Source organism: Folsomia candida, unplaced genomic scaffold, assembly GCF_002217175.1.
Source record: "Folsomia candida strain VU population unplaced genomic scaffold, ASM221717v1 Fcan01_Sc025, whole genome shotgun sequence".
NCBI classification, from domain to species: Eukaryota; Metazoa; Arthropoda; class Collembola; order Entomobryomorpha; family Isotomidae; genus Folsomia; species Folsomia candida.
This window is the reverse complement of record NW_019091217.1, coordinates 1132309-1158988: the sequence shown is the minus strand read 5'-3', so window position 1 is coordinate 1158988 and position 26680 is coordinate 1132309. Positions and strand designations below refer to the sequence as shown.

The 26680-nt window shown below is 39.8% G+C and overlaps 1 protein-coding gene across 2 annotated transcripts; it reads left to right on the top strand.

The window, feature by feature from the left end:
* Nucleotides 1-1959: 1959 nt before the first annotated feature.
* On the top strand, nt 1960-24285 carry LOC110859349 (mucin-4). Of its 2 annotated transcripts, none has more exons than XM_022108298.2 (25): nt 1960-3362; nt 8859-9152; nt 9303-9607; nt 10605-10685; nt 10806-12098; nt 12182-12784; nt 12871-13036; nt 13186-13248; nt 13331-13452; nt 13521-13616; nt 13698-14419; nt 14555-16196; nt 16285-16653; nt 16726-17046; nt 17114-17161; nt 17319-17624; nt 17736-17999; nt 18099-18478; nt 18546-18674; nt 21054-21091; nt 21181-21315; nt 21378-21589; nt 21675-21716; nt 21919-21966; nt 22033-24285. In XM_022108298.2, the coding sequence occupies exons 2-25, from the start codon at nt 9110-9112 to the stop codon at nt 22309-22311; spliced, it is 7707 nt and encodes a 2568-aa protein (XP_021963990.1). In that variant the 5' UTR covers nt 1960-3362; nt 8859-9109; the 3' UTR covers nt 22312-24285. The 2 variants fall into 2 exon arrangements, with proteins under 2 accessions (XP_021963990.1, XP_021963989.1); XM_022108297.2 differs by having other exon boundaries at nt 12179-12784.
* Nucleotides 24286-26680: the final 2395 nt, after the last annotated feature.

The window sequence follows — 26680 nt, the reverse complement described above, 5'->3', positions numbered from 1 at the left end:
TTTGTGTCGGATTGAGAATACTGATTGTGAACTGAATATGCTTGTTCGTGGTCGTGGTGAGGTCGTGTTCTTTCTTCTTTTGAAAGTTCATTTGTACTCATGAAGGGATAGATTTGTGGGAACAGAGTTGGTGGGCATTGGATTGGCATCAAGTTGGAAATGGATGGTGGATGGAGTTGCTATGTGATTTTCTACGACCGACGAGATGCTCAAATGCTAACTATGCACTCTGCACATGACGGTGATACTACCACGACGACTTACAACTATGTACATGTGTAATGCTAATGCATATGTATCATCTCTATTCTATCATCTTGTAGCACACAATATCTCGCTCACTCCCTGCATGCATGCATTACCTAATAGAATCGCCTTTATGTATGAATAAGGTGTATCTCCGTCTCCTCTTCTTCTTCTTCTTGTCGAGTTAACTTTTCAAGCACATGATGATGATGATGATGATAAAGGCATTTTATTTTATGTGGAGAAGGAGTATCAAGAATAAGCAGAGAAGAAGAACAAGAAAAGGACGACGACGACGAAGAAGAAGCGCGTCATGCTACAACCGCTTTGCTTTGTGCCTAAAGTTGTTATTTAGTTGGTGGGGTACAAGTATACAAGTAGTGTTGGAATACCGAAGTCAAGATAAACGACCAAACCCATAATAATATTCACAAAAATATATACACATCCACTCCTCTGTCCCCGTCCGTCCAACGCTGCTTGATTGCTTGGTGGAAGAAGAAGGGGGAGAAGGATTGTTGTTCTGCGCTTATTATTTCATACATGTTACGACTTCCACACACATACCACTCACCTTTTCTTAAACAATGCACTTGGTACGAATCGTGCAATTATTGGAAATGATTTTTATGCGTTTTAATAGATTTAAAGGGTTCGTACGACTTTTCTGATACTATTGTGTAGCATCTCTGCGTTGGTATTTCAATGGTCATTTGCATATAAATACTTTCGGATTGCTGTTGAGGATCCTGCATTACATGCATATTTGTCGTTCAGAATGTTGCATGCAAAACGATTCTTGAGCCAATTTAGGCATTGGACTCAGGTAAAGTCCGGGTGGGAGAGATCATCAAAAGGAGGGTGAACAAGTGTATTTAGCGCAGTTACAATATGTACCTGTTCTCTTTTCCTGCAAGCTGCTGGGGATGAGGAAGGTCCACTCCACACCAATATTGAGCATAGCGTAGGAATTTTTCTGGTCAGGTATGTGTGTGCGAGAGTGGAAAAGGTTACTCGAGAGAAACTGAGGAAAAGTCAAGGCGAGGAAGGATCATTCATGGCGTAGTTGTAGTGGAACAAAAATGTATCTGCCACCATCTCTGCACATGATTTGAGGGCTGTGAAGGACTCAAGGGGACAAAGGTATGCTACGTTCGTACGTATTTAGTAGTGGATGCGATATAGTAAAAAAGGTTGTTGTAATGGGTACGAGAGCTGAGATAGTACATACGACCCTCCAAATGTAATGCCATTAAATATGCTGTTGCATGGTGGATACGTGTGTGTGTGTGAGCTCATAGTAACGAGGTCATTTCGTAGTAAAAGTGATTTTATACACTGTGATGATGATGCTGATGGTCTGCTGTGTGTGTAGTTGGCTCTGGTCCTATTACGAATATTACGATATCGTATTTAGCCGTAGTATTACAATGGATTCTCTGTTTCCAGGTCCCAAAGAACTCTGTATATCAGCAGCATTCGAGAACTCGGCAGTCCACGACGCTGGCCACTTCCACACCACGGAGCAGAGGGATCCTCGTCGTTTTGTGGCATCGGCGTGGTTTCATGGCGCAGACGAGCTTGTTGGAAGTTGGGGTATTGAGTTAGAGTCAGTCAGGGAGTTTTGGAGATTCCCCTTCGCTGGGGGCTGTTGCAGGAGGCCAAGTTCATTCATGACACATAGAAATGGTTTGGTGGTGGATGGAATGGAATTAAGTATTGAGACTTTCATGCAGACTTTACACTGAGAGAGCAGACTCGGATTCCTTCTCTCTCTCCCTCGACCGACGAAAAAACATAAAAAACTTGTAATATTCTTCTTCACCACTCAGGATATCTTCTTTCAAGAGAGAGAGTGTAATACCTATTGGCTGGCAATCGCGGTGGCAGTATGACCATCAGCCTATACATTGCTGGATGATAACATTTCCTCACTCAGTCGCCCATGTAAAAGGGGCAGCAAGCTTGGAATTGCTGCTGAATCAAATAAATGCAGAAACGTCCATCTGAATCCGAGTGTGCATTGGTCATCCACAACGCGACGACGACTGATAACAAACGGTGCGCTCATTAAGAGGAGGTTTGCTCCAAGGATTGGGTTGTCAGTCGGACAGAGAGTGCAAAATCACACAATGGTTCCCATCACCAAGTGCTTGCTGGGCTTGAATCATGGAGTTGGACAGAATTGTTGGGAGTCAAACTCAAAATATTATGATTATTATCCACACGATAACCCAACTCCAGTTTCAGAATGAGGAGGAATTGTTGTAAAGTGTACAACTGGAAGGTCAGGGTTCGGTCGTGGTGTGCAATTGAGACTCAATTTACGGAACTTCATGTCGCCTGTTCTCATCAGTGCTCTCGTCGTCAAAGTCAAAGTGTGACCTGCTCTGGTTTTCTTACGAAGAAGAAGCAAATAAGTTCTTAGCAAAACAATGTAATACATTTTGTGTTCATTATTTAGCAGTCAGCAGAGTCAGTCGTGTGCTTACTTGTATAAATAATTGGACCCTTGCGTATCATCATATTTGACAAGTTGGACTTGGACATTGTTTTTGAGCAAATACAACTTCATACTTCATACACAATTGAACACTTCTGACTCGAAATCATTGTAAAAACACGAGTGCTTTACGTTAAGTTTGATGGCCAGCTTAAAATTTCTGGAAACTTTAACTGAATTGAATAACTAATTTATTATTTGACTGTTCTTCTCCCCACCAAAAAAAAAGTCAGTCCGTCAAAAGTATTAATAGAGTTCTCATTATTTAATGTTTAACGCAGCGTGAGTAAAGAAATTTATCATCGTCGTCGTCACTCTTTATTTCCAGACTTACAATTTATCCGCTATATTTTAACATTTACCAAGATTACTACAACTCTTCCCAACAAGCAGCTCCTACCCAAAAGGAGACAAGAAGAATAAGAAGATCAGTGTAAATTACACTGTGTAATACATATTATTTGTACGAACAAACACGTCACATTATTCGATGAAGCTTTTAATCATCAGTTCAATTCTAACATTCTAACTGCTTGAAGAACGTCTTGGAAATTTAGCATTGCTGTGACATCAGCATTCCTCCACCAAACTTGCTGTTCTCTCCTCTCGACTGGTGAGTTTAAGTCTACGATTTTTAATTACCCGTGTCAAAAAATGAAATTGATTAGAAAAGATAGCAAAATATACATAATATTGTTGTACCCATGCACATATTGTTACGACCTCTGGTCTGACTAAAATAATAAAAAAGTAACAAGGCCGGCCTCCACTTTGAAAAGTATGTACGCGTTGTTAAGAAGGGTGTGCCCAGATCCGGTGGGTGTTTCATACATTGTAGATCGTAGCGTAGATTTTGACTTTGATATCAGCCTTTCCCATCTCCCCGTCAAATTGCATTGCATTCAGGGTATGAAATAGTACGCAGTTAATATTTCTTCTCTCACCCTCCTCCCATTCGGAATGTGCATAAGCCCGTCGAAATCCATTTTTTCTGTAGGCACAACGCTGTAGTAAGACTTTGAACCGAATTGAATTCGTAATTCTTCCCCTTCATTCAAATTACTTGGGTATTTAAACAGATTGTGCATACAAAATAATACTTTGCCATATTAGTGCACTCGAGCAGAGTTTATTATTGGGAAGCAAATCGACAGTAGTAAATTCTCCATTCTTAGATGCAGGCATAATAATGAAACAAACGCCCATAATAATAAATAATAGTAATAATTTTAATAGCATAGTACAAAAACATGGCTGAATGAATAAGGTGCAACCAGAGAGGGTGCTTAACAAAGTGTAAAATAATAGCTAGATACATACAAATTAAGAATGGAAGACTTTGAGTTTGCATTGATAATTTGCAGCCAGAAATTCCTCTCGTTTTCTCACCATTTATTTCATAAAGTATTATTTGGGACGAAATTCGTCCAACATCCACCAATTCCAAGTTAAGTAAAGTCCAGTTCAATATAGGCAAAGCAGATACTTGTTAAGCATATGCCATCAGACAGGGCAAAAGTGCAGAGTGGTGTGTGTACATTCAAAAGCAAGGCTTAAACAAGGCGTTTAAACGTAGCATTACATGTCCATTCAGTTTGTTGGTTGGTTTTGGTTGGAGTACACAAAGAAAGAAGTTGGAATTGTACAACTTGTAGTAATAAAGTCTTATACCCCTTCGATCCACCAACTAGCAAACAACCTGGCTGGATTTGGATTGCTTTTCCATTCCAACCAACCAGTACTTAACGTCACTTTAGTTGTACAGAGATTGTGGGCATATGTATGCGCATAATCATATCCACGCTTTATTTCATCTTCTTCATGGTCCGCATTACATGGCGCACAATAATAATGTGTGGTGTTAAACTAGCTTTAAACCCATTCCATGCAGTAATGAATCAATGGGCCTCCTCAGACACACGAAAATATCGTCGCTTAGAATTTCGCTTCGTTTTTCGCTTACTTCATGATAAGCGAGCTCTCGGATAAGCGACCAAAAACTCCACTCAGAAGTGGGGTTAAGGTCGGTTAGTTGAAGTCTCAACAAAATTTTGCAATTTTCATAATTTTGGCAATGCTATCGATAAGCGAAAAACAAAGCGAAATTCGAAGCGACGATTTTTTCGTGTGTCTGAGGAGGCCCAATATTAAAAGATGTACAAGCAACTAACTAGCTAACACGAGTCATATGCAGGAGAAGAAGCCTTTCTTGGGTCGTCATCATCATGTATCTGCTGCAGTTTTAGTTTGCATTTCGCTTCCGAATTAGGATTTTGTTATTTATTGCGCTAAACGTTTTGGCATCCACCAAGCACAAGAAACCCTTTGTCCATCCATCCATCCATCCATCCATCCATCCATCCATCCATCTAGCCACATTAAAAGCTATAAGGATTCATAAATACGGGTTATGGCTGCTTAAATAAAATGGCGAAGCGTGGTTACTCCTGCGGCCAAAGGAATAATTATATCGAGGGCATCTTCACAGACTTGTTAAGGACGGAAAATGATTGTTGAGTGAGTCATATCGTTATAGTAAATTTCGCTACGTTTCTCGTCGTACGCTGGCAATACTGTTAGTTGGTAGTAAGTAACTGGTCCAGGTTCTATTTACGATTCTAAAGTACAAGAATAACTATTGTGGGTAATTACAAACAGGTAGAAGGACTAAAAGAGTGAGGTATATGAGTACGAAATTGAAACCATCCTCCATTTATCTAACTAAGGTATCTCTCACTCGGTGTGTGAATGTTGTAGTAAATTCAGTCCACCAACTGTCATGAAGCACGTAGCAACAGCAGCAACGAACTTTTAGGTCTGACTAACTTCCGCTGCTGCTGCTTTTTTATTAAATCTACTTTTGACTACTTTTAAGTTGCTCACTAGCAGAGTTGCATATGCATATGTGGAAAGAGCTATTTAACCAGCTCCCACTTCGTCAGTTGACCTTTGCGTTTACCAATCTACGAAATAATAGACGGAATACGCGCATTGTTGAGCGCTAGCTTGGGACAACAAAAACAAAAACAGTAATGGTATCTGCATGAATATGAATATGAGTGGATGGATGGATGGCTGTGGAACATCATAAATAGGTACAAATCTCTGGCTAAAACATTATTCGCTCAGATTTGGGAGGTTTCCTTCCTCTGACAATAAAAATAAGTTGGAGCAGCAGCCAGTGAATAGAAACAATGAACAATTACATTTTCTAGCCATGCTGATGATGACGGTCTGGTGGTGTTGATAATGGAGAGGTATGTCTTGTCCGTACATATGCACATACCTGCACCTCTGCAGCGTCTCTTTTCTGAACGAGCGAGCAGGAAAGTGGGGAGAAAAGAATTATTCTATTATTTTTCATTGAAATTCAACAGCGGAATGTTGAACATGAGTGTAAAAATAATTTGCTAAACTGAAATTGGTGTGGACAGGATTTGAGTAAAAAAAAAGGTTCGTTCTTATGATGGTTACAAAGGATGTAAAATGTGTGCGCTTATTTAAAAGTAATTCCATTCTGTCAAACAATGATTTGAAACAATTGTAACGAGATTAGTACTAATTGAAGTAACTACTCGCTCCTGCAGATTTATGAATTAACGGGTAATTTTAAAGACGAAAGTGCACATGTGATGGATGATGATAATGACGGTTTGTTTTCTTACTACTTATGGTGTACATGTGTACGTCTGTAGTACATACAATTGTACTCGCTGGCGTGCTTAGTTAGCGAATCTTGTTGTGAATATAATGCTGGAGCATGTAATATAATAGTAGTTCGTACAACTAAATGTACGTACGAATTCCCACAGGCAATTTGTATTTCAAACGCCAGATTCCTCTTTTTGGATCGCAGATAGAAAGAGAGGACGTGGAGCAATTTTGTGCATTAGTTCACATACAGAGCAGCTAATTTGTGAAAATGTGAAATGACAATTTACTCGTAGATAATTTCCGTCCTTCCTTCGACTACACTTTTGAAATTGTATGTAAAACATGCATGCTACCGTGTCCCGTCGTATCACTATTATTACACTATGCTCATGTTGTTTTTGCTAAAAATATGTATATAACTGCGGGATTTGATTTGCGAATTTTCACAGTATAATTTTTCCTTCCGTTTTACCCGAGAAATTCTCAGGCTTTTTATTTAGCTCTGTCTAGTTTTGTTTTAGTTGTTGTTTGGCTGTGCGTGAGTCGAAATTATATCTCTCCTCTGCATCTTTAACAACCGGCAAAGAGCTCAAGACTCGAGAGCAAAATGGAATAATAACCTTTAATAATCCGCAATAATAAATAATTTCATGTTTTTCTTCGACGTTGAGATTTATGCTCCTCGAAAAAATCCATGTTTCACCATTGCTATTATGAATGATCGTCGTTTCTGCAATTCCTCTTACTCGTCGCTTATTAGCATGCTTTTCTGGCTGCAAGTATGACATGAGGAGGGAGATGTGTAGAAAGATTTGCATTTAATCTGCTCGAGTGCTGTGAGACAAATCTTTCAAACTTTTGTTTCATTTTCCAATCCAACACACAATTATTTTCAGACCAGCGGGATCACTCGGTGGTTTATCGCTGCGGTTTGGTTGCATGAGCCGTGGCCAAATTAGCGACATTAAATTGTATAAATTGCAAATTGTACATGTTAAGTGGATTCACAAGTTCGTTTACTCAGCTCACGTTGAAAGTTGTGCAATTTCCCCATGTTTTCGATTTGGACTTTATGGAGCTGACTTTTGTACATAATGTGTGCATATCTACGTATGAAGAAAGAGGGAAAGATTACCAAGCAAGCAGTGCACTTATACAGCGTTCATTACATTGGATAAATGTGGATGGATGGATGGGAGATTAGGTTTTGTGCTGAATTTGTTCAACACTGACTTGAGAGAAGTCGCAGCATTATTTTATTTGCCATTTCGCTTGAATATCTCTCGTGTGTGGATAAAATGTGGTGGCTTCAGAATAATATTCTCTCCTCCGGTACATTAGCAGCAACATTTATCTGTGTTCCTTGTTTGTTGGTGACTCAGAAAGTAAGCAATATAATGTTGTGGGTGTATGTCCACCTAAACGTCTATGTAATCATTATGTTTATGTATCTGATGATATTTATTCTCATTGCATTGCTCACTTTCTCGTTCCAATAAAGCCTTACTTTTAATGTGCATAAATCCTGCTTATTATTTCGATATATCACTCCCTCATCCTCTTATCTACATAATACGCCATACGTATATCCAACGCCACTACAATAAATCGGGTGCACATATGTATAAACTTGCAGTATTGTTTGGCTGGTATATACTACATAAAATTACTAGAGGTTGTAACAATGCAGAATTGCATTAAATTTTAACCACTATCAAATCAACCACATGCATGAACTTGGTGTTATGAAGCCATTCCATTTCATACTATTTGCAGTCCTCGTATTTTTGTGTAAAATGTTTTCGTCAATCTTGGCCGGTATACATATGTATTGTGACATTTATTATTCAAGTTGTAAAAAATAGGAGCACGTTTTATTAGCAAGAGCAGAAAAGCAGAGGCTTTTTACAAGGAAATTAGTTATCTGATTTCCAGATAATGCTAGTGTGTTGACTTTATATCACGGAAACCACTAACGTACAAACGTATAAAGAGCTTGTTGGGGGGATATATATGAATTTTTTACTCATAGCATATGCCTATAAATTTTTAAAAATTTATAGGCATATGCTATGAGCCAAAAAAAAATTAGACAATAATAAGTTTAAACTTATTATTGTCTAAATTTTGTCAATTTTAAGTTTCTGCATACTCGCAATCGAGCCGATTTTAATTAGCGTAATGGAGTTTTGAGGGAAAAGTGGAGTGAATGAGAGGAGAAGAGAAAGTAGTTTTGTATTGAGCAATCCATACTTGTGAAGACCTAGAAAAGCTGTTACATAACATTGATCATTATTTATATACCTGCCACTGCCAGGATCGTAGACTTTCATAACAGTCTGCGAATTTCCGAGCTTTCCAAAGCAGCAGAATTGACAACAAATTAATACGCGTATTGGACCAATTTGATTTGTACTTTCTCCCTCAACGAGCAGTTTCTCATTTTTTGTCACAGGTCACTGCTTGAGGTAATTCCAGACATGCACGCAGCAGGAGCGGGAGACAAAGCAGCAGAGATATGAGCAACGTAAATACGTAAAGTGGGAGACAGTACAGTCCCGATGACCGCTCGTCCCGTCAAGTAAATTGCTCGATAAAATCCTCAAAATCGGGAATCGAGGGACGTGTAAGAAGACAAGCAGCACAAATCATACACACATAAAAAATCTGTTCCTTGGTGCATTTCAACATTGGGACTGGTAACTCATGGGACGTCGAAAAGCAACAACTACGGACACGACTCATAATGGTACGCATAATTTTTCTATTTGCTTTATTCCCATGAATAAAACATGCCATTTCAATTCTGCTCCTCCGACTCTGATTTGTATGCGACTACTCTTGTACGAGTCATTATTCTGAGCTTGCTATTTGATTTGATTACGTTGATTAATTCCAGCTCGCGACACGGAAGTTGAAACCCGTCGAGGGAGAGGTCGTGGGGGTGGTGGTCGTGGAGTCCAACGAAGAGGCGGAAGTATTGGAACTCGTGGTGGAGGACGACGACAAAGTCCAACGACGACGACTCCACCCCTCGCAGAGAACAAAGCGAGTCACACCACCACCATGACTGCCGACGTGGGAGCAGAACAGACGCCAAATGTGAACGTGGTCGGTGGTGCCGTCGGAGGAGGAGGATCAGCTCATGGCAAGACATTGAGGACGACAGAAGGGACGACAAATTCTGCATGTGATAAGGATGAGGTATTCCACTCATTTTCCTCTCAAAGAATTTGCTGGGTATGGTATATACATATTCTTCCATCCAGCCAGATGTGTAATAATAATTTTACCAGGCATATTATGCGTTCATTAGAACATCGTCTACTATTTATTACCAGAGGAGGCAGAGAGAGAGAGAAGTCGTTGTTCCGCTATATTAACTCTGACAGTAGTTGTTGACAAAGTAAATGCACAAAATGTTGCTTGGAGTTGTATTTCCCTGTCTGGCGTGTAAGAAAAGAAGACTTATCACAAATTCTTCTTCTCCTTCTTCTTCTTCTTGGTGGATGAGAGAGATCTAGCGGAGTTGAAGCTCTCGGATCCGAGGCGTCTCTCAGACACACAAGTTTGTCCAGGCAGCATGATGCATGGGGCGAGTGAAGCACATTCCTGAAATTTTATTCTCGGATTAAGATTGATTGCGACTTATCTTCTGCCTTTCACAGTTGCCCTGTTGCTGCTCAAGTTGCACATGTTGGGCGAAATAGCGAAAAGATTTAAATGATTAGTAGACATTCAAATGTCATTGTGTATTGTGCAAACTTTACTCCAAGGTTGGTGGATCTACTACCTACATTTTACTCTCGCAACGCTAACCACTGCTAAATATACGGTGGTAGTCAAGTGATAGATGTGTTATTATTTTATCCATGCTGCATGTACTTGCCGTCTATTAACTGCGAACGTAGACTCGTTGGCACGAAAGAAGAAGTCACAGCGTTGTTGGTCACAGCAAGAACACGAACCACATCATCAGAAACAACCAACATGTGTGCATGGTGCTCATATTTTACTCGAATTTCTTTAATACTGCCAATAATAATCTGATCCGCCGAGTACATGTCACTAAATAAGTTGCCTCTCTACACTCTAGTTCTCTCTTCTTGCATCTCATACTTTTTTTAGTCATCATCGTCGCCGTAAAAAAATCACCAATTTGTTTTACGTTTCCTTCATTTCCTTTTTTCTTCTTGCACAGATGAGCCAGCAATCAACAAGTGGTGCAAGTGGTAATAATTCTGGAGCAAACAAGTCGAGGACGAATGACACTAATAAAATTGTAAGTTGGATTATTATGCATACATGGTTAATTCACGTATGTAGTTATAAAATTGTGTGCCAAAGTTCAGGACTTCATTATCTCTCCTTCTTATGTATTATGTTTATGCACTTAAAACAGGACTCTCCCGATAAGGATGGTCCAGAAGTTGTCCACAAATCAGTGTCATCCAACGAGTCTTTCAAGCTTCGGCTTCCAAAGAAAAGAAAATTTGATTTGTCCGATTTTGAAACTCCGTCATTGCCAGAATGCAACAAAATTACGGTCACCTCCACCCCTGAGAAGCCAGACATTGCCACCCCACATAATTTTAATTCCCAATCCCACTTGAACTCGTCATCAGTCTCCTTCTACGATAACCAGACAACTGCTGCTGCTGGTGTGGAAGTTCAGGATGGCAGCAATACTGGTGCTCCTACTTCAGCAATAATAATGCCATCAGACTCGATCATTAACAATCCGAACGGCAACAGTGTATCGGGTCATCATCATCATCACCATCATCATCAGCGAAATCATGACAATCGACATTCACCACCACAACCCTCGTTTCAAACTTCCTCCACCGTTCCGACGATTCATCCGGCCGATATGCGAAACATATTACCTCAACAGCAGCAACAGCAACATCATCACAGTCACAGTTCGTCTATGCATAGTATTCAAAATATGTCCAGCATACAACAGCACACCTCCCATTCAAATTCACACATTGTTTCCTCACCGAGTCGCCACCCTTCCCACACGCTAAGCATACCTGAATTACAAGGTCTGGCATCCAAAGCTCTAATTAACCCACAACTGGACACCCATCTTGGCCAACTTACTCCTACAACCGTTGGAGGAGGAGGAGGAACGATGTTAAAGCCTGGAGGAAATTACTCGCCTTCCGTTCAGCCTTCATCAGAGTCGTCTTCTAATAATAAAGCCGTTGTATATGGTGCGTATGGCTCCAACCCAAACAGGGGAAATGTCCACATGTCCCCAATTTATTCCAATACCGGAAGCAGCCGAGATGCATCTCCCTTATCATCTTCGTACTCAATTAACCAACAACAACACCAATATCCATCATCTTCCCAGTCCGAGCAACCCATGGATTTGGGATGCAGATCAACAAACCAGCAAGCGGCTCACCTAGGTCACTCCTCTGAACCTTTATACAGTACAAGCATGACGCACATGACCCAACACCAACAGCAGACGACTATTGTTAACTATACAAGCAGATCGCCATCCCCGTCTTACAGAATTCAGCACCAGCATCAAAATCATAATAAACCTAGCGGTAGTGACCCTTCTTCTCAATCAGCGCATAATAGATCCACCCAGTCCTCGGTCAACACTTCTCAATCTTCTCATCACCAACAGCAGTATCCGGCATCATACCGGGGAATAGTCCAATCGTCAAAGGTACAGATTGCTACTATAAATTCCATTGTCTCATTACGTACTTGGTGTGAACTAATCAGTGTAAATTATGAATCACAAAGCAGGTCTCATCCATGCATCCCTATAGAATGGGTGCAACTTCAGAACACGAAGGACTGAACTTGGTCGTAGAACGGACAAAGTCACCCACGGAGTACTCATCCGTCTATTCCCAATCTTCTTTGCCGAGTGCAGCAACTCAATCAAACCCAATTTCAATATCAACCACTCCTGCAGAAGTGACGTTTGCAAAAATTGCTCCACTTCTGAGTCAAGGGATGATGCAACAACAACAACATCATCAGTCACATTCTCATCCTGTCGTCGTGGGGTCCAGTCAACAATCTCATGTTGGTAGCGGGAGGCTATTGATGGCAGCTCCGTCTCATCATCAGCAGCACAAGGAACAAGGTCACGATGCACTTACCAGATCTTCTCCTGCTGCTCCTCCAGCTCATCATCAACCCTCCTCAGTCATTTCTGGTCCTGGCTCAGATAGGGTAACAATCGAGATCCGTGACAACAGAGATTTTCGAACATTGTCCAGGTCCAATTCTGTGGATGTTTCTCGAGAAGATGTAATTACAACGGAAGTTCGAGGAGATGAAGCCCAGTCGTTGCCCATCTCTGCGTATGCACCAAAATATGAGTTCCAGACAGTTTTACAGGTATGCACAGTTCAATTTAATGAAGAACTGATTATTCATATTACTTAAGTATGTACATGAATAAATCTGTCACTGCTTTGTTGTAGACTTCAAAGTTGGAAGAACCAAAATCTAGCGAGCATTCCTGGAGAGACGGTGGAAATAATACTATCACCAACAATAATAATAAGAACGAGAGCAATGTCCAAAGAGCTGACATCAAGCCGCCCACGGTGGTCAACCCTCCCCCATTGGACCTTCGAGAGTGGAAAGGTAGCATTTCATTGTTTTTATTTTCATATTTAATTGTAATATTTAAGACAAGACTTCAAATTAATTTTGTTCGTTTCCGTCTAATCAGACGGAAACGAACAAAATTAATTTGAAAGAATTAAAAACATCATAAATTAAATTTCCTTCAGGTCATCGAGTTCTGGCCAAGCGAGCAAACTTTTATATGCCAGGTGTCATCACTGGTGTCAGCGGTAAGATTAGCTTGATAATCTTGTATTCCAGTGTTTAAAATAACAGATCTCCTAATCAGCCAATCATTTTTTTTTGTTTTAGGTCATTCAACGATTACCGTTCTCTTTGACAGAGACAACGAAAGCATGTCTTACACGGACGTCATACTTTCCAGAACTTCTTTCTATGATATCGTATCAGACGCCAGTCCAGCTCCTGCTCAGGTAATTATTTCCATAATTTCAGGTAATACTGCTGTACTATGTACTTACTTTTCGAAAAACAATTGTAGGTGACAGTGGGGTGTCAGGTTTGTGTTAGAACCAGCACCGACAGCAGTTTATTTGTTGAAGGAGCAGTATCTCGCATAAGTGGATGGCCCCCTCAGGTATTATATAGAATATGTTGATATGCATCAGGTTTAGAAAAAATCCTTTCTTCATTGTTTCCTTAATTTTCTTCATTTTAGTACGTGGTTCACGTGGCTTTGGAGAACAAGGATTACACGGTGGCAAGGCCGAATTTGCGCCTCATGCTGCCACCATGGTGGGATGAACTCAAAGCTATAGAATCGATTTATGCTCTACCACACAATCCACCACCACAAGTGTCTGACAATCGGGAATCTGCTCATGGTGGAGGTGTTGTCGTGGTTGGGACATCGTCGTCGTCGTCCTCGTCACGGCAGCAATCAAATGGCCCGTCACCTATTTCCAACTCCAACCACAGTTGTAGTGACGATAGAAAACGCCAAACGGAGTACGAGTTCTGCGAAAGTGACGACGACTTGCACCGTGAAGATATTCATTTCAATGAGGTCGGAGCAACGATTGGGGGTCGTGGAGGATGCGGTTCTTTGACTCCAGGCACTCAACTGGGCAGCAGCAAATGTTCTAGTGTTCAGAGCCATGTCAGTTCTGGCAGTTTGATTGGAGAACGAGGAACTCCACGAAGTCAGGCAACTACTCCAAGATCACAGAATGGGACACCTCAAAGTCACAAGTACAAGAAAGGAGACGTTGTGTCTACACCTACCGGAATTCGCAAGAAATTTAATGGGAAGCAATGGAGGCGACTTTGTTCTCGAGAAAGCTGTACCAAAGAATCGCAAAGAAGAGGCTACTGCTCAAGGCATTTAGGAATGAAAGGAAAACCAGGGTCACACCATACCAGCTCTTCATCGTCTTTGAGGTACTTGTTAGCTATTACTTTTATCCATATGTACATACGCAATTCAACTATATCGACCATTGTTGAAAGATCAACAGCGGTTAATATGCAAATTGAGTAATTATTCTGATTTTGTTTTTGCTTCTTGTAAATCAGATCTAAATCCAAAGAGAGCGAGGCTGACGAAGCGAGCTCGAGGGACTCTGGAACATCTCCGAGCAGCTTAAGAGATGTACGTTACGCCGGACGCTTTGATGCGGATGAAACCGAGGCAGCTACAATGTTGGTCTCCTTGTCCCGGTCCACCTCCCCGTCCTTCTCACCTCCCTCATCTCAGAAAAGTGGGTGCAACTCCCCACGAGTTCTACAGTCACCATTAACCGTTGGATCGAGACACAACCTTTTCATGCCAATTGCAGGAGCAAATATGTCTCCAGTCCCACACACGTCACCTCCATCCTGGCAGAACAAACCGGCTGTTGAAGCAATTGTCTCCATCAGCAGTCTGGTCACCTCTGATCGGTCTCAGTCCGTTATTCGACCCGAAATTGTTCGTCCCAAGTTGAGTGTCATTCAAATGAGTCCACTCGTATCCTCTGCGACGTCGACCACTTGTTCTGCTCCAAGTTATGTGGTTCACGCCACCAGTGGATTGAAAACTTCAACAATAGAAAATCAATCTGCTGGTTCACGAGGGGGCACATTCATCACGCCAAACAACAGTAGCAACAACAGCAGCAACGCACATCACCACATTGGGATTGTGATTGCCAACAGTGCTAACATTAATCACGTCGTCACTTCTGACTCTGGAAATACTTCGTCAGTAATAAAAGAAATCAAGCAAGAAAATTCTTCTGGGGACGTTCACGAAGGAAATAGCGGAGTTCGTGGTGGTGGTGGTGGGATGATCACTCCACTAGCTCCACCCCCTCTGACCCTGATGAAAGGTCCCATGACACTTACTCCACTCGTGATGCAAAACACTCACCCGAATTCCAAGGGACATCAAGTGCAAATAAGCCCAATGTCCAGGTACCAAGTAATACCTCTCACAACAATGTCAACTTCCAATTCGGGGACACAGATTGTGCTAGCTCATCCAATTTCTACAATGGGACAACATACGACTTACCAACAAACTCGTCAAATTATTACGACTACCAGCAGCGGTGGTGGTGGTGGTGGCGGCATGGCACCGACGACAAGTGGTGGTGGGCAGACTCCAACCACCACTGTTGTAATGACGGGTGTGCCCGGGAGTACTCCCATCACCTTTAAAAAGACCATTGTCCCAGTGCTAACTCATAGGAATGAAGTCTTGTCTATTGAAAATAGTCACCAACACTCCAACACTGCAGAAGACAAGTCGGATGGGACTGATTTGAAAAGCAAAGCTACAGAGATGACCAGTAAGCAGCATGTGCCAAACGGTGGAGTCAGCTTTAATGGGATCCCTATCATCAATCCCTCATCTCCCCCTCAGTTGATAATTCCCGAACATTCGTCCATGGAAGACGGAGGGGGCATGGTCATGGTTCGACCCAAACTGGATTCTCTACAAACTAATTTCATTCACTTGGTGGATGGCCGCAAGGGAGCGATCGTGAGCAGCAACACGTCGGGCAGTCACACAAATACCATTGTCATCACCACGTCTGGAAATCATCTCCAACCTACTCAACTGCTCCCCGTCATTCCTGCCGTGACCGCATCCGATGGTGGGCAAAACATAGGAAATGAATCCGAAAGCAATCCAAAAGTGTATCCTTGGCAAGCTCTGTTGCCCTTTCTGACAGTAAGTTCTTACTACAGTACATATATTGTTTGCAATATGACAGTACTTATGCATTGGCATTGGTAACAATAAATAATGACAATTTTAGCCGACACCCTCACCGCCCCAGCAGCACTGTTCCAATGGAACCCCAGAATCTCCGTCGTCCAAGGATGGATCTACATCCACCTTGATTCTACCGTCCCATGATCCAGACTTGGGGTTGCCTGACATTGGCGATGACGACGACGACGTTTTTGTAGTAGGAGTGTCGGAAGAAATGACAAAATTGAATGGGGCTAATAAACGACGAGCATTGAGTCTGCCTGCTTCAAAGCATGACGATTGCAAGGAACCGGAAAGGGTACGAAGACCAATGAATGCCTTCATGATCTTCAGCAAGCGTCATCGCGCCCTTGTCCATCAGCGACATCCAAATCAAGACAATAGAACCGTGTCCAAAATTCTTGGAGAATGGGTAAGCATTAAATTATGGAAAAGTTGCTTAAATAACAAGCATATACTTAAATCACATGTTCCTGTATGACAGTGGTACCAGCTGGGACCTGATGAAAAGCAGAAATATCACGCCCTTGCGTCGGAAGTGAAGGAGGCCCACTTCAAAGCAAATCCAGGTTGGAAATGGTGCAGCCGGGACAGGAGAAAGTCCTCCAGCGGCACTGGCCCACCAGGCTTGGATATTGGCAAGAAAGGAAGATCCAGTTCCACTGAGGATGGTCCATTTGGAGCACGACCCCCCGGCGTTGCAGAAGTCCCTGGCAGTAGTTCCGTAGAGTCCGGAATAGGAAGTGGAACCACGGGTGGAGAGGTGCATAAAAGTAGTGATTTTTCAGACGAAGAAGATCGAATGGTAAAATATCAAATTTCATCACATCATCATTTTATTCCACACTTAATTTTGCACTTCGTGTTTGCAGGTAATTTGTGACGATATTGATCTTGTCTGTAAGGAAAAGGTGTTGGAGGTAAGGGCACTATGTAATAACACATTGATTTGAAAATTGGGTGAACGGTATTTACCTCCACCAGGCCCAAAGTAGTCTGTTCAAATCATTATATATTATTATTTTCTTGTTTTGTCAAAATCTTGAATAACGTAAAAATATTATATTTACCTGCTAGGATTGTGAATCTGACTTTGAATCCGAGAAGGCTCATCCAACTCCAGCAGCTTCTAAACCAAACACCCATTTTAAATCACAAATTGGACCGTCTACTTCAACTTCCATCATTTTGACAAATTCTACTCCAATATCAATTGTCACACCTACCAACACCATCAACAAGCCAAAACCAATTAGACTTCCTTCCGATCCCACGCCTGTTAGTGGTCAATGGTCATCCATTTCTCCATCCGTTCCAAAGTTAGTATTTCAACCTACCGGTAGTGCATTCCGATCTATGCCGAGCCCAAAAGAGCCTCTGAAGGTACGTTTGATATAATGACCGTATTTTACAACAATTTTTTCATAGGAATAATTGATTGGAATTGATTAATAAATGAATAAATGCAACCATTTTTGTTTGTCAATTGTTTAGGGTCCCGATGGAGACGATAAACCGACCAAAAGTCCGGCTCCCGGTCCAACGCATCTCGTCACATTCACGTCGTCCGCTGGTGCACCCACCCAGACACTTTTAGTTCGACCAACATTTACTATTGGAAGTAACAATAAGACAGCTTACCTGACTTTACTCAAGCCGGTTGAAACTTCCCCGTCTACAACTGTTCCTACAATCGTGTCCCAGGATAAAATAACTATTCCGAGTATCTCAGTGACTGAACCTATCACTGTTAGCCAGGTATGCAGGAAATGTTTTCGCTTAAATCCATGAATGTTTATTTTGGTCCCTAGAGATGCAATTTTAAAAAATTTCATAATCAAATCTGGATGAATGTAGGGATCTGGAGGAACCGAGGCCAAACCGTTGTTCGTATTAGCTCCAACACCAGCACAACTAGGAAAAGCACCACTACAGCGGCGTCAGTCACAAAGCAGTTTGACACTATCAATGTCCTCTGCTAGCGAACTGATGGATGTTGACATAAAGCAAGAAAGCTCAGAAGATGTGACACGGGGTGATGCTATGGAAGAAGAAGACAACCCCCCTGCAAAATCAGAACATGAAACTGTACAGATTACAATAGAACATGTAGAACCAGAAATGAATCCTTCTACTCCTTGTACACAAGAGACGGAAAAACATGAGAATGAAGAATGTCATGAGACGTCTATCTTAAAACCTTTCTTTAAGAAAAACGTTGAAGATGGGATGGAAAAGTATGTTATCCAACAGTAATACTGTCGCACTATTAAATCGGTATATTTAATGCCAATTTTTTTACAGAGTTTTGGAGCAAGTTCATTTCTCGCAAAAGTTCTCCAGTCTCCCCCAATTCAAGCCGGATGATTGTCAGTCTCCAAATACTCTTTCTTTGCCCTCTAGTCCTAGAGTTATACTCAACAGCTTTAGGAGGTGAGTATCTTGTCAATCAGTACAATTCAGCAACACTTTCAAAAACCAAGGGGGTTGTGTCGTAGATTAGTAACATAATGTGCATACAACGGCTGAAATTGATTACGTATCATATAATTTGCCGAATCGGAATCCTCCATACTTGAATGATGGCGCATCAGGTTGCATCAAGTGCAGTCCAAGAATGACGTAAAATAATGTGACACGCCTAAAAAACTTTTCTATTTTTATCCCGTAATAATAACAAAGGCGAAAAAGACGTAATGGTTCAGAGATGCAAAATGTATGAGTAGAAGCTCTAGAATACCGTAATATATATTTTATACGGTGCGATAGTTTCAGTGACACTAACCAAATATATTTATTTCATATAATTGAAATATTATTTACTTATTGGCAGTTGCTTTAATTTCAACGTATAATAATGCTAATAAAAACAGAATAACAAATAGTATACAAATTATACTTTTTGTAACTGTTAGGTTAAGTTACTTTTTATTTGTTCAAATTGGTTACACATCATATTACAGAGATTGACTAGCATTGGTTACATATCACAGAGATTGACTAGCATTGGTTACATATTACAGATATTGACTAGCATTGGTTACATTTACATATGTTGAATGATATGTCAGGTAATTTCATCCGTCTCATAGTTGATATATAAAAGTAACGACAAGGACAATTCATTAAAATCTAATATTTAGTAAAGTTCATAGTCAATTAAAAATGTAACATCAGTTAAAATTCATAAATAAAATCAAACTAAAAGCAGAAAATCGGAACAAAATTAGTAAAACTTATTCAGGGCGCCAGAATGGGTCAAGGGATCATAAACAAAATTGCCACATACATATTTATACATTTCCTCGCATCTCAACATGCTTACTCTCGTGGGAAAGTTACCTTCAATAATTGTGTATCGTCGGTCGTTGGGGTTATGCACAAAATTGAAATGCACGAAAGGGTCTTGTAAAAAATTGTCGTGGTCCGCCTCGTCTCCGTTAAGTCTTCGGATGATGGTCGAGATCAGTGTGTGGCGGGGGTAAGATATTTGCATCTGTTGGTCACAAGGTTTCTGAGGATGGGTGGAACATCGTTTATGAAAATTTGTGTCCTTAACGAAAAAATATTCAAATGTTAAATTCAATCCACATAAATAATTCAATTCAAATTAAACTTATTTGGAAACTTACGTTATGACTCGACCCCACATAAGTGCTCCATATCCCTGACGCTACACAAGCGGCACAGTGTATGAGGTATACGTTATTGTTGGAGGAGCAGAGATATCTTTTCCTTACTTCGAGGCGTTGATGTGGCAAGGGTCCCCACTGTGTGGAATTTGGTGATTGAGAGATACACGGGCCCGTTACTGTACAATTCGAGTGGCGACATCGAAAGGTTCCAGGACCATAAAATCCACGAGCAGCGTTCAGGTTGACCTCGAGTATCAGTTCTGTACATAATAATAATGAAATAAAACATTAAACAGGCATGTCATACATAACAAATTATTATTTTTTAATATTTAACTTACCAGGAACTGATTTTCTTTTCGTATCCATCTCCCGTATTACTCTCAATGAACGTTGTCGGTAACTATTGTCAAATGGGATGAGTGGGATGGCAGTTTTCGTAATTATCAGGTTCGACCCAGAACTTCTAACGTCGATCTTTTTGACATCCTCCATTAAAAGAGAACTGAGAAGATCTCTTTTCATTGTTCCAGTGCAAACAATAATAAATTGTTGGTCATTCCCCGTCAACCCGTTAATTAATCGCTGATCAGTAATACCATTAGGTACAAATCTCTCCCATGCTAAATCAATACAATTTCAAGCAATAAATATAAAAACAAATTTTGATTTATCATTTTTGAACAATTCAAAATTATACTTACGTCGTAAAAGGCTCTCAAACACAGGTAATCCGTTACTTTGCCATTGCCAAATGTTGTCCAGTTCTGGAATATGTGGGGGAGGAATTATTTGGAAACCAAATCTAGTGTAATCAGTCAACTGTTGGATTATTTGTTGCTGGTTAGCCATTTTTTAGAGTTGAAGGAGGAGTAGGAGCACGAGTGAAGGGCACAATGTCTCGCTTCGAAGGGCAAGCAGGGAATGGTGAAGAAATGCATGCATTTACTCATAAAGTAGCGTTTGTTCTTATCTTATTCTATCGGGTGGCGTGGGTACGCCACGAAATAACGAAAACGCTTCATGATAATGAATCCGTAAATAGCAAAGTGGTGGTATAAATCTTATATATTAAGAGTTGTTGCGGCTCCATGCCGTACCATGCACATATTACATATATGAAATTATTTACTTGGCAAAATTTTAATTTTTAATTTTACTATTATTTATTTTTAAGGACGGACAGCTCATTTAGGAAGAAAAGGATGCCTTCCGGTAAAAACATTTATATTGTCATACATACGTATTTACCTACTTGATGCATGGTTAAAAAATTAACATTGCTGTGTAATTGAATGTTGCAGCGAATGATGGAGAGCTTTACCAACAACAAATGACGGGCTCTGAGCACATGTCGCATGTAGACTGTGCCTCAGCTCCTGTAAAACTTACTGGGTCTACATTTTTTGGTCCAGACTTTAACTTGGAAGCATTTAAACGTAAGTCTGAAAAATACTACTATGTGCAAATATGATATTTCATCTATATTTAATTAATTTAGATGACAATCCTGGAGGAGTTTCTTCCAAGACAACTTTGACAAAACCTGGTACGAGCGATGATTACAATATACCCTCATCGCCAATGATGTCAGGTCCATGTCCTGGCCCCCTAAGCGCTAGTTTCTCTTCTTTGAGGTCACCAAGGACTCCGAAAACTCCTGCGAGTCTTAACAGAAGTCTGGATTGTGGAATGGAAAAAGGTCATAGAAAGGTAACTAATTTTCCTAGTAAATATATTTTATCTTGCGTGGTTTGAAATATAATTTACAAAGTAATATAATGTAAAATTTGTTCAGGTGCTAGAACAAAGAAGGCAACTCGTCGTTCAATTATTTGAGGTAAGAAGATTTTTTTTCAAATTGTATACATACATACTTATAAAGAATGGGTGGACTGCGCCAGAAAATGAAAACAAAAACTCATGTTTCATAGTCATTAATATTAAATGAGTCTTATTGTAGTAATGTAGTAATTATAACAATTTATTTTACAACTATCATAAATCTGAATAATAAAAATATTTTAATTCTGCTTTTCTAGGAGAATGGAACCTTATTCCCCACCACACAAGCCACGTCATCCTTTCAGGTAAGAATTCACGGTTAAATACATGCCCTAAAAGTACACAAGTGCATAATTTTTATATAAATCTAGACCCAGCACGCGAATGTATTTCCAAACAAAGCTTGTCTACAACTTAAGATTCGTGAAGTGAGGCAGAAACTCATGTCAACTAATCAATCAGGGCATTTGGGGTCGGCAAATCAAAGCCCCGTCACCCCAAGCGCCACACAAGAATCTACAGGAATTTTTGACCTTCCTTTGACTCCTGCCACTCCAGTTGACGCTGAAATGCCCTCTTCATCTACACAGCTACATCATCCTCCTCCAAATTGTCCCACGTCAGCACCTACGACACAAGAATCCTCTTAAAATATTTATTATATACGTGTTAAGAAACCTATGTAAGAGTCTAATACGAATTGGTTGTCGACTGACAAGTCCAACCAAACCAATCACATACAATAAGTTACCCGGTGTATTGAAAATGATGATAAGCAGTGTTGACTATGTGACTCGTGTTGTTGACTTGTTATTCTGACACGCTCTTCACATAATATTACGCACTTAGCTATACACTCTTCCCGAATTGGATTGACCAGAATGCAAAGTCTTTTTTTAATTCTCAAATGTTGCATTCAAAAAGTACAAATGTTTTCGGTAAAAAAGAGGATGAAATGGAAATGTAAGATTGTACGTATAATCACAATACAAATGAAATGGAGCTGATGGATAGATCTCGATAAGAGCTATAGATTTCTCTAAATGTATTTTGATAAGAGCCAAACCCAAATAACGTATATATAAATATAGTATAAATATATTGTACTTAAAGGTCTTTTCGTCAGTGAACCTATTAACGCTTCACATATGATTTCGTATGATTGAGGACGGGAGGGAGGAGTGTTCTTCAATAGATAATTAATCTATGACGGGGCCGACAGGAATTTAGTTTACGTTTGTTTTTTGTATGTATACAAATATCTATTTCCAACAAATTAATAGAAGATTATGAGGACGAGTTGTATCTCTGATTCTTGCAAAAAATCAATTCCTGTATTATTCTGCATGATGAACAGTCTTTCTTAACTATTTCCTGATAGAAACATGGTATTCCGGAGAGAGTAGGCACGACGACACTATACGTTCTCTTCTATAACGCCATACAGCCTCCACCGTATGTAGCTCTAATGAAACTTGACTTGGAGAACATTATATTTTTAGGGTATTTTATAAAGTGCAATTTTATAAGGATGCCAAAGGATAATACAGAGTCGGATTAATTGTTGAAATTTGTGTAATGGTGGTAAAATGCAATTATTATTATATATTTATGGTGACGACTCCGTCAACGGACGACGATACGGTTTATAATAATTGTACATACGTAACGTATAGTAATATGTCTTTTACTATTGATAGCAATATAATCAAAAATAACAGCGTATTCTCTTGTACTCTTCACTATCCTTTCCAATGCAATACGTTCTACGAACCATTGCATTTTCCAGACGCTGATTTGGAACCAATCAGTAATGACAGCTTGTTGTTGTCATTGTTTTTTATAGTCGTCAGTCTCAAGTGGCATTTGTTAACTCATTAGTATCGTCAGCCTTCTTTATTGCCGTCGGAATCAAAGCCAGACTAATTAGAGGAGGTTATATATTTGTTCATCATGTGTACTGTTCTCTGCAAAAATTTGACTTTATGCAAATAAGTTGGTTAGAGTAGATTTTATTTAGCTCCAGAAACTAAATAGCGATAATTGATATGGTGGTAATAGCAGCTTTATTATTATAAAAATGTCTCTTCACTTCACATACTGCCCCTCAAAACTAATTGTGAACTGCGTAGGTATACATAGATCGTAAGGCATAAGGCTAACTTGGTAGAACTAACGCAATCAATACGGGACTCTGTATCTCTTTGATTACACAATGTGCTATAGCATGGATAAAAATATACTATTATTACAATTTTAAAACTGTAATGTGACTTAAACCTACAATCTCATATGTTTAAGTACAATTGCAAATACTTACGTTGTTTCTATTAATTACTTTACGGTTGGTTGTCCTCTCATGGAGTTTTCTGCTATGAAATATATTTATGCTGATTATATATGACCAGTGTGAAACATTACCAAATGTTGTCATACCCGGAATTAATTATTTTACATGTACTGTCAGTTCCTACCATTTTAATTGAGGTAGGAAATTCGGGCACAAATGTAAGTGAACTCTATATATTTAACTATATTATTCAATTGACAATGATCGAATGAAGCAATTTACTTTGTTTAATTGCAATTTGGAAATGAATAAACAGAAACATACTGCACAAGAAGTTGTATGCGCAACATTTTAATTATTTATTCTGCATTAACAGATTGCATAATAATATCATCCCCGTTGTAAGCATTCCAATGAATCTTTACTAATGCATTCCAGGAGGTTTTTGTAAGCGTTCGAATCTGGATTAAAATGAGTCAACAAATTAGCCCACAAAACATGCATTAAACCGAGAAGATACGAGATTGATAAGCTGGGAAAGCTGTAAATAAATCGTAAATCTAAACACGTCACACACTCCAGAGTCGTCGTCAGCTCCTTCCTGCTTCAAAGTATCATCATTAAATTGCGACAAATTCGCTGACTTGAGTGCGTGATGCTTTAATTTTATGGTTTCGTGTACTTTCCTGCTGCAACTGTCTGCTTGAGAAGCAAGATTCGCCGTAAAATCCAAAAAACAAGCCACAAGTACGATTTACGACTTTCTCGCATTCAAAATTCTTGTGTCGACTGCCAACACTAAACAAAGTGTAGCGCATGAAAATCATGGGCAACACACGATAAGTACCATACCATCGTATCCATCTGTGCTTATCTGTCTATAGTTGCGAGAGGTGAGTCAGAATTGAACTTGTAAAATTGACGTATTTTTGTGTTTTTCATCAAATGAGCGGAACTGTCGGATTAGGAGATGACAGCGAATAATTCGCACAGTGCGAGTCTACTTTCATGTCCGTGTCGGATTTTTCTGTGGGTGTTGAACTGACGACAAATCTCGTAAATTACACAGTTCCCTGCACTCCGCTCGTCTCAATTTCCTCGCGCAGGTTAAATGTAAAAACGTGTCGAATTTTTCAAAAACATGTCAAACAACTCGGCAACATAAATCTCGCCATCGCCAGCTTCAATTCCGAGTCGAGGTATTAAGGATGCAAATGATTGTGACATGTGCAAATCAGGATGGTGCGTCAATTCCTTGTCAAAAAATGGAGTAGGGAGGAAAAATGGAGGAAAAACGTCCATTCGAGATTGTACGTAATCAAAGGCGATTGGATTGATTATATTTTTGCTCTTATTAGTACAAACATCATCATAATAATACAGGTAATATCATAAATCTTGTGCAGTGTTGAGTTAGCTATTCAGACTACACCCCAACATTAATTTCCTTGCCGTATCTTGAGGGGTATTTATTTATTGAGAAGTTGAGATTTTCTACAAAGTGAAAATGACAACCTTATATTCAGTCACAAGAACATTCATCTCATCATCATTGAGTAAAAGATGATCATTTGGAGTGTGTGTATCTTTTGAAAAAAAATCCATCCGTTGGAGATGGCCACCCAAGAAGATGCGGAGAGATGGAACCGTTTAGATTTAGAATCTCGCTTATATCCTCGGAATTTGTTTGGTTTGAAGCACATTTAGGAGACGCTCAGTCAATTTATATGTACTTATGTACACAAGTAGGTGTATACGTATGTAGATGCAGACGATGTAGCATGAAGAAAGGCGTTGATCTTGTCTTAAATAAATCCTCTTAGCTTATCATGGACAGCGACAAATATCCAACGAATGGTCGATCGGTGTCCTACTTTGGGTTTTTAAAGATAAGAACTGTTGACGGGGACGTGGAGTCCAGTGGGACAAAATATATAAGCAGGGCTTACCCCAGATTTTCGAAATTATCTAAAATTTTGCCACTGCAAATCAATCATTATTTGAATTATTTCGAGAAATAAACTTTGCATTGTAGGTGGGTGAGACTCGAAAGAACCTGAAGAATATGAAAGACTTCATTTTTAAATACTCTCCCAATTAGCTTACAATTAGATTTATGGAACATTGCTTTTGTTGGATAATGATGGAGAAATCAAACGACTAGAAATTTATTCTCTTCGTTATTATGGGCCGTACGGTAGTTAATGGCCAATTATGTGACAATTCATGGGTCATTTAATGGTTTTATGGAGACGAAAGCCTTCATTTGTCCTGGAACAGTCTATGTACATACCTCATTTGGTACTATTTTCATGGACTCACAAATTACTATCCAAACTCGCAATCAGTCAGCTCATTTGTTGAACGACGTTAAAAACATTTTTGCCAGCAATACTTCCCAACACCTAAAAAAACTTGGATTTAAATGTACAAATCTTCCGACAAACTATAATTTGTACTTTTATTTTTCTGCGCATGAAATCTGAAAGTTCAACCAAATTGTTGAATCACGTTATCATAAACAATTATAATGATCACATTAATTCAGTGCCAACTAATAATTGCAGCATTTATTTTATGGTAAGGCTGTCACGAAATGATAAATTGCGTTTGGTGATCACTTCATGATTTGCATGGTCAACCTGGAGAGACAAATTGGGCTGACACGGACCACAAAAGGAGAGTGGACAATGCATTTACGAATAAGTGTACCTTTTATGGAATGAAGA

Coding starts and splice junctions, on each gene's coding strand:
- LOC110859349 (XM_022108297.2), top strand. CDS start 9,110: ATGGGACGTCGAAAAGCAACAACTACGGACACGACTCATAATG. Junction 10,686..10,805: donor CGAATGACACTAATAAAATT/GTAAGTTGGATT, acceptor CACTTAAAACAG/GACTCTCCCGATAAGGATGG. Junction 13,037..13,185: donor GGACCTTCGAGAGTGGAAAG/GTAGCATTTCAT, acceptor AATTTCCTTCAG/GTCATCGAGTTCTGGCCAAG.